The following is a 14,428-nucleotide window of genomic DNA, read 5'->3' as shown; positions in this document are numbered from 1 at the left end:
TCTAGTCGCTCTGTGCATGAAGAGTGATTACTATTACACATGCAATATTACAAAAAGGAGTTAACAGTTTTTCAAGTCTGTCTTAAAAGGTACCCAAATTAGCATCGAAATAGGTTTTTCCTGCTGTAATTACAAATTACAAAAAAAAAAAAAAAATCACAATTATAAAATCCACACTTCCCCTTCTGTGCAAAAAATATTTAAAAATGTATCTGAAACTAATACGAAGCTTCAGCTGTCCAATTTAGTCAAATCAAGTAGATATCTTTTAACAGTTACAGGCTTTTTCGTGCCAAAGTCCCTCTTTTTGTTGCTATACTTCCACCGCAGCTCAACAGGGAAACACTGTGGAAACAATGAGGGAATTTTATGCTAAAAAAAAATGTAAATGTGGCAGATATCCACTTGATATGACTAACTCAGACTGCTGGAGCCTCATAAAAGCTTCAGATGGACTTTTAAATACATTGTTGCACAAAATGATTGTGTGGACACATTGTGGATTTTGTCCCCCGTCATTTACACTGAAAGCACATTTGAAGGGGTCAGTATGAACAGGAGGAATGATTACAGCGAGGAAAACCTTTTTTCAGTGTTCATATTGACACCTGATTGGTGTTTTAAGACAGATTTGAAAAATTGTGAACCTATCCTTTAAAGCCTCTCATCTGACTGAAAATGTGAGATTGTTTGAAGAAATATACTGAAGGAAAACGACTAAAGCAATGAGCCATCAATATGAATGTTTTAGTTGGACAACAAAACTCCTCAATAGTCTTATTATATTCAGACATATTTACAATCTTTCTAAACTTCAGGGAGAGTAGAGTCTTGATTAACTAAAAACTAATTATCTACAGCATAATTGGGAAAGTGTTACAGTGATAATCATACAAAGCATTTCTGTCAATTTTAATGAAGAGATCGGTGAGTCTAGAAAAAAGATTTGTCATATTAAACATAGTTACCAGATTCTCATTGCAAAAAAAGTAATTAATTTTTCCTCTCTGTAGAGATTTTAAACAGGACACTAAATGTGCGTGGGGCTGAAATCAAATTACAACTAGAATTAAATAGCAAATAACAAAATAACAACCATAACAAAAACAAAAAAACATTTTCAAATTTCTATAATAAGAAAACAAGTCATATTTCATATTTCATGCATCTTCATAAAAGCCACTTTATTCAGGCCATATCAAGAAAGTACATTCTTTCCGTCTCCCATATTATTGAAGTATATGATAACATTTGCCTATAATGATGTTAATATTCAAACGAAGATGGCATGTTTTACAATATAAATAAATAAATAAATAATCAAACATTATTTCAGTTTGTGAGCTTGCGGTAATAGTCTCTGGAGTGAATAAAAGTATGTGTGTGTGTGTGTGTGTGTGTGTGTGTGTGTGTGTGTGTATGGGTCAGTTTAAATAAACCACAACACTCAACTTCAAGGAGAGTAATACCCTGTAAACCAAGATGCATGCTACAGTCCTGCTTCTCTGCAGTTTTCAGATTATTGTGTGTTGAAATTAGTATATGAGCTGTTGTATGTGAGAATATTCCCCTACTTTACTGACAAAAAGCTTGCTGTCAGGCTACAGACAGAGAACAGCCAGCAGGTGGAGTATTTTGACCGAAGCGGGAAGATCAACTCAGTATTACTCACAATGCCTCTTGTATCTTTATAAACCTGTGGAGTATTTGAATCATGTGTTAGCTGCAATAAGCGAATAAGTTGGTTAACTTCATTCTTTGGGTACGAGGATGCTCGGGAACATGAGGACCTTGGCCTGCATGAAAGACAGGTTAGGCAGTCCAGAGATCAGCCTGACAGCCTCTGCACTCAGCTCTTCATCCTGCTGAGGTTTCCTGATATAAACACACACACACACACACACACACAAAGAGTACAAATTAAAATAGCAATACAAGACGAGTAGATGTTTAATTATCAATACAGTAAGAGAAACTTGTGTATGATATTTTTTATTTTTTATGTGCATGATAATGAGACCTGACTGAAGTGCTGGTCTTCTCTGCAGTGGACAACAGGCGATTTAAAGTGTCCTCTAGGCAGCTGCTGTTACCGCTGGTTTCCAGTTTGCTGATGGTCAACTCATACAGCTCACGGTCAACTCCTTTACATGCGAGTGTGTACAACAAGCACACGTGTGGACAAACATTAACATTTAGCAACAGTACACTGAGCTGCTTAATATTGCTCTAGTAGTAGTGTCACCATGGTGCAGGAGTGGCTGCTACATTTCTGCAGTGTCACATGCTGACCTGGAGGAGGAGTGTCGCTTCGGCTGCTGCTGGATCTGCTCTCCTCCTCGGGACCAAAATAATCCAAATTGAGAGCACAGCAGCCTGTGCTTGCAAGGGGAAGACAATGGGTGAGGAGGGATGGGGGGCGGGGGGTTATGGGGCTCTATTTATCATTCATAAAAGGAGAACGAGCATCTACATGTGATTGATGTTTGCTTCTTTTACTGAGACAGAGGGAAGACCCAGAGAGAGAACAACTAAAAAAGCTCAAAGCAATACAAAACTGTTGTTGTTCAACATCTTTTTATATTCAAATTCAGAGGAGGCTCCTTAACTGAAATATCTAAGCCAACATCCAGCATGAGGTCACTAAAACAATATCCACATGGTAATAACATCATTAATGTGAAAGGTGGTTTCACTATGTTGCTGTTTGTTTTTCTTTCCTGTTATTTCTTGTAATAATGAAACTCTTGCTAAACCTTGAAGGAAATCTTGAGCAAATGCAAACAGAGCGTGACTTCCACCTTGATTACATGCCAATAAAGAAAGATTAGACACTCTTAAAGAGTAATTTAACACCAGACTGAAAAACAGGGTTTGACTGCCCTCTCTGGTTGAAAATGTGTCTCACTTCTGACCACAACCAGCATCACACTTGCGGTTTTGCTTCACAACCTGACCAGCAGTGTTGGTTTGTGCCTGAGCCATTTCAATTCAACACACACAAAAAACACGTCACCTGTGCCAACCTGAATTGACTGCTCTGTGCGGCAGGTCAGCAAAATACATAAACAATACTTGCAGTGGCTGAATCCAAGTAGAAAAGCCTTTAAGTGTCTCTGTTGACACTTAAAGGTTATGAAAAGATGAATAGATGAAGTTCAAATTTACTACAGCATCTCTACCATCTGCTGCTGTGAGATTATCATCTGATAGATAGAGATTTAGTTGTCATACCAACAGCCTCATATGCCGGCTACACTCCAATTAACCGGGTTTCCCTGCTCTTCCTGTCACGTGACAGGTGGCATGCCGGCATGACCAATCAGAGCGCAGCACCTGTAATAACGCCTCATAGTGATGTCATGGTGTACTGACACACCCTGGAGGACACTATTACATCACTGCCAGGGGAGAAGCTATACCACAGGCGGTCGGCAAAATAAGTTTTTCCATGACTGTTGAGAGTTGAAGAAAACTGAAACCTTCTAATATTATTTGTAGAGATGTTTGAGACTATTGCTTTCAATTATGTTAGTAGTTATCTGTCATAACAAATGTTTGCAAGATGCAAGTTAGACTATGTTGAAAATACCACCAGTTTTAAATGGTGGGACTTAACAGTGTCAAGGAAATCTAAAACAGTTTTTATCCTTTGTCTTGGGGGGGGGGACACAAACAACTGACAACAAGCTGTGTAGTTGTTTGAGTACTCAACAACTGAACTAAACATTCAACCACAAAGAAAAGTGACACAGCTTCAAACAAGGGAGAAAAGCTGAAAGAAGAGAAGCAAAAAACAAGCCGAAAGGATCAACTGATTTATTTCAGTATTTACAAGGATTTCCCACAAGTCCTTATTGCAGTGCATTCAATTTGAATTTGAGCAGCAAATCTGAGGAAATTAAAATGTAGATTTTGTCAACAAATGGTAGGTCCAAAGAGAATTTCACCATTTGAAAAAACAAAAAAACCCCAAAACAAAACACTAAATAAGTCCTTTTTATAAAACAGTTGCTGGCATAAAGGCACAACTCATTAAGAAATACTGTAGTTGCAGTTACAGAAATGTTGTAGAAACACTTTCAATTCAATTAATGAAATACTGATAAAGGTAGATTTCAGGTATCAATTATTTTTTTTCAAATTGAAGTGCTTTGGAATCAAACAGTCGTCTATCCTACTCAGCATGCTCATACAGTATACAGTGTATGCATCAGTGCACAGGAAGCAAACAAAGAAAAACAAGAGAGCAGCATAGAGTTTAGACAGTCATCACCACTGCAGCCTTCCTTCTGTTGCATTATTCACCTTAGTTTAATCATGAAATCCTGCCTAAGATACAGTGTTTCTTTCAATTATAACAATAATCACAACATAAATCAAAAGCCGTAAGACAGACTTCATATAACTAACCGTATGAAAAATTAAATAATATAAAACAGACTACAAACAAATGTTTAAAAATATATGAAGTGCATATTCTTGTTGAACTACCCTTTCATTTAAGCCCGGTGAAAAATAAAGTATGTTTTAACCTTTTTGCTGCATTCAGCATCACCTACGGAGAATACACTGCCCTCTGCTGTGCATACTTTATTATTACAACACTGTCCTGTTCTGTTCTACTTTTTTTTAGTATATATTTACTTGATGCAATTTAATCACATTTGTCTTGCTTGGGTTGTAAATGTGGTGTCAAAAGTGTCACACATGGAAACAGAACAGGTAAAAAGGTTTTCTTAACCCAGGAGAGTTTCTCTATACCTGTGGACCCAACTCAGGTACCTGTCTTCCAGAAAACTAATGGTGAAGTTAATGAAACAGGTTAATCAGCTGCTCAGCGCCATTAAATGACAAACAATGTGTCAGCTCGCATGCTACAAACCAGAGCTAACATTCAAACATGTCAGCATGCTGCCAAATCAGCAGCAAGCATGAAACAGTTCTTATAGCCTGTAGAAATAAGTTACCTTTACCAATCTGGTTGTTTGTTTTTTTAATTCGTCATTTATCTTCATTAGCAACTTGTTATTCTATAAAGTAATTCAATATTAAACGTACTGTTGAGTTAGCCATTACATGCAGCAGTTATAAATGGATTGTGCTGCAAAGTTTGTTGTCTATTATTGTCCTGAGATGCAAACAGAGATCATGGCTGATTTCATAGAGCAATTAGCCAATTAATGAAGATTTCCATTTTTTTTTAACTAGCAGTATGTGACCTGCTAGTTAACTTACTGCATATAGTCAGAAGGACACCAACAACATGCTGCGTTGTCTCCTTTACTCTTTTGTAATTTAGTTTTTTGGAGATTACATTAGATCTAGTTGAGCTTTTAGACAATCCTTGAGCCTTATTACCATCATTTCCATATATTAAATTAATTTACCAAAGAACATGCTTCATATAATTTTGCTTTTAATTGTAATTATATCTTTTTTTAATTCAAGTTTTAGGATAAATTAGAAACAAATACTACACCAACATGACTGTACTACAACTAAGAAAATTAATAAAAGTTTCCTGAGCAAAGAAAGACACTTATTACCTGTATTGTTTCTTTTTAAAATTTCTTTTTTTGATATCTCTTTACCAAATGCGTCTAACATAACTGAGGGCACCATGAAACCCTTTACAACCAAACATGAGCAAATAAAAAGTTTCCATGAAAAAGTAAAGACTAGTTTTAAATGTAAGAAATATAAAGCCAATAATTGGTTGGTACTGTCCATTCTGCAGGACAAGTCTAAATATGTAACATGATCATGAACTGGACATTAAATAAAAATAGGGAATTTGATAAACACATCCATTAAATTAACATGGCACATATAATGACCATGCTCCATGAGCTGACTGATATCTGGTGAGGAAAACAAGTTCAGCATTTAATGCTTTGCAACTGTGACATTAATTTAGCAATGCCCTCAATTTTTTTGTGTTGTAGTCAAAAATAACTTCAGAATAGTAGCAAAAGTAGCTGAAAGTGACACATATAATAGTTTTCAGTAGCTTTCACCTGTATCAGGTGTTACTTATAGGACTAATGTTTCCTGATCACAACTGGGACTGATAAATACTGAGATAAATTCTGATTGTAAAAGAAAAAAAGCAGGTAGAGATGAGGCACTGGAGTAGTGACAGAGAGAGGAAAGGGAAGCCAGTACAGTGTTTCCCCTTTACTTGTTTTGTTGTTTGTTGCACATCTAAATTTTGGTTCCAGTTTTGGGTCTGTTGGTTGTAATATTACTTCAATTTTTCTTGTTTCTTGCTGAACACTGGGCCTAACTTTGTTATTGATGAGACAAAATTCCTTTCAATCACAATGTCTTGCTTTCACATCCTCTGTAGCAGTGTTATTCACTTTGTTGTGGTGACCCACTACTGAGTGAGTGAGTGGAGGGGAAACACAGCGTAAATTAAAAGAAGCGGAACATGCCCTGGAGGAAGGGGAGTCCAGAGGAGCCCAGAGTAAACTCTCAAAAGTTCTGGCTTATTAGAAGAAGCCACAAATGGGATGGCTGGTACTGTAGTCTACTTCCGACCCCAGAAGTGAGGGGCTCGGCGAGGGGACGTACCGTCCTGAGAGCTGCTAAGGCCACGGCGGCTCCAGTCCAGCTGCCTGGAAGGGAGCGCCTCCTGCAGAGACAAGTAAACAAGAATTTTAGACACATGGCTGCCACCTACCAGAGTTAAACAGCAGAGCAAGTTTAATGGTGTGATCAGTAAAATATAATCCTTCAGTAGCTGCAGGAAACTACGACCAAGGTTGCCACTTGTTGTAGATTCCCACATAGTTCCATGTGTTATCCTCTCGTGTCTTGTACTGTAACATCATACAATTATAATAAATCCAATCAGTTTCAAATACCTGCATTGATTCTGTTGAGGGGTCCGGTTTGTCCGGTGGCCCTGGAGGTGCTTGTGCTGTGACCACTGTGTGTCTTGGAGAACAGACAGCTGGCACAGAGTCTTTGGTGGGCTCTAGCATTCCCTGATGAATGATAAAAGGATGTGGATGGGAAATAAAAAAGCAAGCTTTTGAATATATCTACTGTTAGAGCAGTGGAGACACTTAATATAGATTCTGGACAGAGCAACAGTGCAAATATAAAAGTGACAAAAGCCAGTATCTTTTTACAGTATTGAAACTTTCATGACTTGTGCTGTATTCACACCATTAATACATTTCGTCTTCTATGACACACCACTCACACTACTCAACTTACAACAGTTACAATGCTTCTTCACACTAAAAACAGAATTATTTAGGTCACATTTCCCACAGTTGACTCACCAGGCTGGATGCAAAAGCAGGCACAGCCACTGGCTGCTTCTTCATGCCAATGAACACCTTTCAGAGAGCAAAGACATCAAATAAAAACCTTAAAAGGTCTTAAAATAAAACTGACCTTACATTTTCTGCATTTGCAGTGTAGTAGGGCTCAAAGTGTAAAACCTGGTTGCTCCAGCAATATAATGAGCTCAATGTTATAAACAACCAACAGAGTGGGACAGCTTGGATTTTATATTTTACTTCAGTATATACTGCAGATCAATTGCATTGATCTGTCCTCAGACTCACTATGGGTGACCGTCCTTTTAGGCTTAATATAGTATTTTTCAACTTGTTTACTCAATTACTAGTGCAGATCTTGTTTGGATCAGTGCTCAACTGATACTGGCTGTTACTATTTTGCAAAACTCACAACGTTCCTTGTGTCCACACCAAGGCACCTGAGCAGAGTCCTGTTAGTATGGGAGCCACCCCACTGAAACTTGAGGCCAATCGCACTGTGGACATCCTGGTAAGGCCACCGCAAACCCAGCTGAGCCCTGGGCAATGGTAAGAAAATTGAAAATCAGCATTATTGTGTATTCAGACATGTTAATATCTATGCTACTTTAGAGACTGTAAATCTGAACATCTGTGATGGCACCATTTTTACTCTAATGCATTATTTTAAAAGGAAACTGTGACACACTGTTAACATATTTGCCACTATCACCACCATCCTAACCTAATTCAGAGACTTATCCTCACCACTGAGCTCTGGGACACAGCTCTGGTATCTTCTCTTCATCACTCTCAGGGAGATGTTGTGGTTGAAGCAAAGCCCCGAGGCTGGACACCTCCTCCTCACCCTCCACAGCTGGGACCACAACCTCTGGGAAACTGGCCTGGAGGAGCTGCTGGACACGACAGGACAGTGAAGCCTAGACAGCAAAAAATAGAAAAAGAGTTTATTTTATTGGCTGTGAAGCGTTATTAATGATATTAATATCATTAACAGCTACACCAACAAATCCAAACATTTTTTCAGTGAAGCTTCTCCCACCTGACAGCTCTTCCTCTTGAAACCCTCGTCTTGTCCCATCCAGTCCTGCTTCTCCTCAGTGTCCCCGTCCGTCTGCAGGCTGCTGACTTGTTCTCTAAACTGTGTCCACGTTTTCCCGTCCTCCTGAGCCTTCTGCTCCTTGAACTCCGCCCATGACCCATCTCCATCCTCCTGTGTGGGTGCTGAGCAGAAATCTGCAAAGCTGTCACTCGGCGGGAGGCTCCCTAGACTCAGCACCCCTGCACCGACTGTTTGGGCATGATCACTATCACTTTGATGCTCGGAACTGCTGTCTTTGAAGTCTGCAAATTCACCGTCTGTATACGTTGCACGTGACTGGTTGGAGGTAGCAGAAGTTTCCTGAGTCGCAGATTGGTCGCAGTAATGAAAACCCTTCTCTGCTTCTGACTGTGACGGTCTGAGATTGACAAAAGAGTGAGAATGCCTGTAGTCTCCCAGTTCCTCTTCTTCGACATCAGTCTGGTCCCAGTCAGTCTGATCCTCCGGTGAAACAAGAGATGAAACATTTGGCTCCAAGTCCTCAGAAGGACACTCAAATGAAACATCATCACAGAAGGATCCCAGGTCCTCTGCAGCAGACTCATACTCACTGACCGTTTGGGGGACAGTAGAAACACTGTTCTCTCGATCTTCTCCGTCTTCCTCTGACTCTCTATAATCCTGCAACTCTGAAGTTAACTGATGCCTCCTTTCCCTCTGGCTGTCTGCTGTCTTGCCTAGCTCCTCATCCCCAGAACGAGATGGATAATCAAAAGCTGTTGCAGCTTCCTGAGACTGACAGTGGTCCTGAGATGATTGCACGAGGGCTGCATCTCTTTTCTCACAGTGCTTGACCTTGGTGCAGCCATTTTCTCTTGCCTTATATGCACAATGAGATCTGGGCTCAGAGTCCATGATAATCCCTTGTCCTGGATCATAGGGTTTTTCACCCAAACTGTTCGTCCCTCCCAATCCGCCACCCCACTGCTCTGTGCTGCCCATAGGAGAGAAGCCACAGCACCAAGGGTGTGCTGCCTGCTCTGTAAACACAGTGAAATCAGCAAACCCTGTTTCCTCCTTCGGAGAGCAAGCACCTGATATGGAAGCAGCGTGGATCCCAGAGTTGTGGTTTCTTTCTGCGTAACCGTTTGTGAGGTGAAAAGATGATTCAGTGTTACTATGCAGCCCTTCCGCTTCTACCTGGCCCCTGCTGGACCCTGAGTTACCAGTGGATGTGGGCTGGGATTGTTCAGCTGGGTGGTTAAAGCTGCAGTTGGGTTGACGGGTGGCTGCTTTTATGGTCGGTGAAGGCTGTCTGAGGCGGGATGGTGGCTCAGTAGAATCAGCGAAGCCAAGAGGGGAGCAGGACACCCCATCAGAGAATCCACCAAACTCCCCAAACTCGTCTTCCTCTGATCCCACCTCCCCATCATCATCATCCAGAGGAGGAGGGGATGATGAGTGCAAGGGCATGATGTCTGATTCCATGGGTTCTCCTGGCAGGACTTGAAGGCTTCATGCACCTGGAAGAGGAAAGTGAACAGAACAAAGTTAACGAGAAGTGGGAGACGAACATTTTGAAACTGTTTTAGTGGTCTGATGATGGCACAACGACATCAATCTTTTCTAAAACACCATGACAAGACTGCAAGAATGAATTTTGCTTTTGTCTTAACTGTTAGAAGAACTAGCCTGGGAAAAAAATGCCAACAGTGAAAACTGGAGCAGTGAAATGACATAGCATATCAGACACTGAGAATGGCAAAGTGATTGTTTGTAATATTACTCCACTTTTAACAACCTTTCTTTGGCTGCCTATTTGTTTTAGGTTTGGTCTTCAGATTTTATTCATTATCTTTAAGCCACTAAATATACTGGCACTAGATCACATTCCAGAGTTATTCTCCCCCCTACCAACGTGAATGCAGCCTGAGGTCTTTGGACATGAACCATCTGTCTGTTATCTGTGTAACTAGGCTAAAGGATGTTCTAAATAGTAGATAAAAGAGCATGAAAATGAAAACAAAAACTTCCCATAGTTCACCTCAGCTCTGAAATGGCTTGCTTGATTTCAGGCTTTTACATAGTCTGCATCTCAGATTTGATAGTAATATGTAATAGTATTAGTTAATATGACATGTTTTACTGATGTTCTGTTTTGCTGTTTTCCCTTTTTTATGTGAAGCACTTTGTAATGTTGATTTTGATTAGAGCAGCAACGATTAGTCAATAGACAGAAAAATAATTTCCAGCTATTTTGATAATCGATTCATCATTTTGAGTCATTTTTTTAACAAAAAAACTAAAACTTTCTTAAATGTGAATAGTTTCTGGTTTCTTTAGTCTTCTGTGACAGTGAACTGAATATCTTCAGGTTTCGGACTGTTGGTAGGTACAAAACATAACATTTGAGGTTGTATCTTGGGCTTTGAGAAACAGTGATTAACATTTTTCACCATTTTCTGACATTTTACAGACCAAATGACTAATCCATTAATTGAGAAAATAATCAACAGATTATTCAATAATGAAAATAATCATTGGTTACAGCGCTAGTTTTGGTGAGTGCTAGACAAATAAACTAAAGTATCATGATTATTATATAGTATAATGGATATACTGCAGCAAACAATCTCCCACTAACTAGGTATCAAAGTTTCAAATCCTGCGCATCAGGGACAATAATACACATTTGAAGTCTGTATAAAAGCTGAAAAGTGACAATTCTTGAAAAAGCAAGACTGGTAAGATTAGCAGGTTACAAATTTTGAAATATACAGTGTGGTCCAAAAGTCTGGGACCACATTGAAAATCTCTAATATTTTCACACAAACCTGGAAATAATCATAAAGTTTGAGTATTCAGAAACATTCAAAAACACAAGAAGTTATGACGTAAAATGAAGAAGAAATATTTAAGATTCTTCAACTATTTCTAAGTCAGCAATCAAATTTAAGCAAACTATTCACCAACTTAACTCCTTTGTACAAAAGGTCAGATTTCCTTTAGTTGTATCCCTTCCATTGAAGCATTCAGATGACACTCAGGTGGATTTGATCTACTTAAACATGGCTGTGCATCAAGTTTCCAGCAGATCATTGCTCACTAAGTAGCATTGTGATAGTTGGAAACACAGCATCAGAACTAATGTGAAAGTGTCAGAAGTCAAATTGTTTTTCTAAGCAAAGAGGGGCTTTCTCAGCATCAAATCATGGCTAGAATCCACATCATCAGAAGATCAATAAATCAAACTTACTTCTCTGAGAAATAGAAAAGCAACTTCATTACAGATGCAGAATTTTCTATATAAAGAAAGCAAGACTTCAATCAGCAAAAGTCAAAAGAAGGCTGTCTTGTAACGGTCTCAGAGGACGAGTAGCAGTCTCTAAACCACTTCTAAGAAATACCAGCATTTCACAGTGAATATTTACTGATGAATCCAAGTTTGAGATTTATGGCAGCAACAGAAGGGTGTATGTAGGTGGAGTCCATGCCAGCTCGAATGCATGCTGTCATTAAAGCAACAGGGGGACATACCAAAGATATTCTGAAATTCATGTACATTTTTCAAAGATTCAACTTTTCACTCAAACTGTTAAACTGATATTATCATTTGTAATGAAAAAAATAGTATTACATTTGAAACAAATGCAAAATAGAGTATCTTGACTAGTAGTCTCAGACTTTTAGACCCAACTGTATAGCAAACATTGTTAAAAAAAAAAATAATAGAGGAACCAACACACATGATTGTTCCTCAAAGTACAGCATAAAAAAATCTGAACTTCATGAACCTATTGCACAAGTCCAACCTTTTATATATCCTCTTTTGTGTATCTTAAAACTAATCTGTCAAATGTTAACATCTAATTGAGATCTTATCAACTCTATGACTCCCCTTCTAGCGCTGATGTGAACCTGGAGTGGAAAGAAAAAGTGTCCAGTATTGGCCCCAGTCGGGAAACCGATACAGGAAACACTATCCGCAGCTTTGTGCTACTTAGGATGAACAGTTCAAACCAAATCCTGAACAAGAAGAAGAAGCCAAGATCATGGATTAGTGTCTGCATCAAAACCTTCAACACAAACACACATCTACTTCCTTGTGTGAAAAAAATACAAGATAAACATGAAAATTCTTCAGTTATTTTTTAAGACGACATATTATCAATATTCTTTGGTTTTGTGAATAGTCAGTAAAGCAAACACAACAACTGACGTCCTGCCATTTTCTCCTGTTTCTGTATCTTTGGACAGACAGGTGTCATATAAAAATACCAGGACATGAACAGCTGAATGTAAAGCCATGTAAACATGAACTGTAAACTCACTCTGACGAGGTGACAGTTAACATGAAGCTAGATATTTAGGGGAAAACCAATTTAACTTTTAACTAAAATAAGAGATGCAAAACCGACGTCCCTAATTCCGCTATCCTGTTACAACCACGGATGTATGAAGAGATCGGTTACAACACAGCAACTGATTAGCTGACATCACCGCCGTTAGCTAGCCGAATGTCTAACGCCAAGCTAACCGTCAATAGCGTTGACACCCTATTTAAATGAGGCTAACAGCTCGCTAGAAATACTAATTACCCGTTTTTTTAAATTTACCTGCAATCATTCACTTCACCTTCCCGTCACTTCTTGTGTATCAGTGGTGCAGTCTTGCTCCCCTGCATCTTTCAACATCACTCATGGTAAGCACTAACTGAGATATGTAAAATGTTGAGAGCTCTCACTATGTGCCGTTTCAAGGTACCGTAATCACTAGTCGCAAAGAGCAGTTGGATTTACGCCCAGAGGTCCACGTTGCAGGCCGGAGAGTGGCTCTTCTTTATAAAAGACGATCTTCGATGTAATATGAAACAACCGCATTGAAAATGGTTCAAAATGGCGACATCTGCTGGGCGACTATAGGTATTACCATTTATAATCTGAGTCTGATTATAAATTGATTTACTTGCTTTCATTATGGTTATTTTGTTCAATACAGTCTATATTATTAAAACGGATCACTTTTAAATAGTCTACAGCTCTGTTGTTGGATATCGTGGCAAATTGGGAGGCACAGACTGTATCGTTTTTATTTAATCTCTTTATTTATAGAAACCATTACTTACATGTGTGACATTAAGACAATAACAGAAGACACTTAAGCATCATAATGAAATAAAGATAACAGCACAACTTCATTTATAATTGGTTGATACATTCAACATGGTAACAGGACATGGGGTAAATTCAATCATGAAAAGTTCAAACACTAGACCAGGCCTCAAGAAGTTGGATTTATGGATGTGAAATTTCCCCCCGTAAAATTAATAAATTGACAGTCCGTTGAACTTTCTGGGTTTTTTGCATAGTATATTATTACATCCTTGGCTTCCAGCTTAATTAAATGGTTGCTTTGAGTGTCAAAACACTCTTAATTTTTTCCCCTCAGAATCCTGATGTACACTTAAATGGAAAAAACAGATGTTTTCCTCTTAATTTTTACAAAATTCACATTTATTATCGATATCCACAGATGAAGTAGCCAATCAGTGACTCTGCTGTTGGTGGGATCATTTTTCCCAGAGTGCTGTGCAGAGGGAGCCAATATTTACCTCCAATTCATTCCACACAAATAAATTAAATCAGTCAATAAACCATCCAAGGGTGAATATGACTCTCTCTATCCTAAATTATGAATGAGAGCTCATTAATTTTCCTATGTGTGTGTGTGTGTGTATGTGGGTTTGTATGCTTGTAGCTTGTATGACTCGTAGCTACAGAAGTTTGTTTACTTTGTCTCCATTCAGTAAGGTGTAACACTGGTAGCCTGCATGCTAATGTCACTCCGTTTGTGGTATTTATAATCACTTCCTGTTCACATTCTTTGAAGTCTCCAAATAGGCCACTCCCATTTGCGCCTGGAAAATTTTTCCGCCATTTTGGATTTTTTGGTAAACACATTTTCTTCTGGCACATCATATTTCATCTAATCTTCATCAAACTTGGCATATACCATATTTAGATGATCCTGAACAAAACCTATGAGTTCGTTTCTGGGTATCACTTACCGTTGGTCTGTAACTGGTTAC

The 14,428-nt window shown here is 38.8% G+C and overlaps 1 protein-coding gene across 1 annotated transcript; it reads right to left on the bottom strand.

The window, feature by feature from the left end:
- Positions 1 to 1,175: 1,175 nt before the first annotated feature.
- On the bottom strand, positions 1,176 to 13,070 carry aftphb (aftiphilin b). Its single transcript, XM_067610746.1, has 10 exons — positions 12,957 to 13,070; positions 8,341 to 9,863; positions 8,046 to 8,218; positions 7,711 to 7,837; positions 7,299 to 7,355; positions 6,873 to 6,995; positions 6,580 to 6,640; positions 2,293 to 2,376; positions 2,021 to 2,144; positions 1,176 to 1,875 (listed from the first exon to the last, which is right to left on the bottom strand). The coding sequence occupies exons 2-10, from the start codon at positions 9,826 to 9,828 to the stop codon at positions 1,752 to 1,754; spliced, it is 2,361 nt and encodes a 786-aa protein (XP_067466847.1). The 5' UTR covers positions 9,829 to 9,863; positions 12,957 to 13,070; the 3' UTR covers positions 1,176 to 1,751.
- Positions 13,071 to 14,428: the final 1,358 nt, after the last annotated feature.

The sequence above is a fragment of the Thunnus thynnus genome, chromosome 14, assembly GCF_963924715.1.
Source record: "Thunnus thynnus chromosome 14, fThuThy2.1, whole genome shotgun sequence".
In the NCBI taxonomy this organism is placed as follows: Eukaryota; Metazoa; Chordata; class Actinopteri; order Scombriformes; family Scombridae; genus Thunnus; species Thunnus thynnus.
Note: the sequence above shows the minus strand (reverse complement) of the source record. Positions and strands in the feature narration are given on the sequence as shown.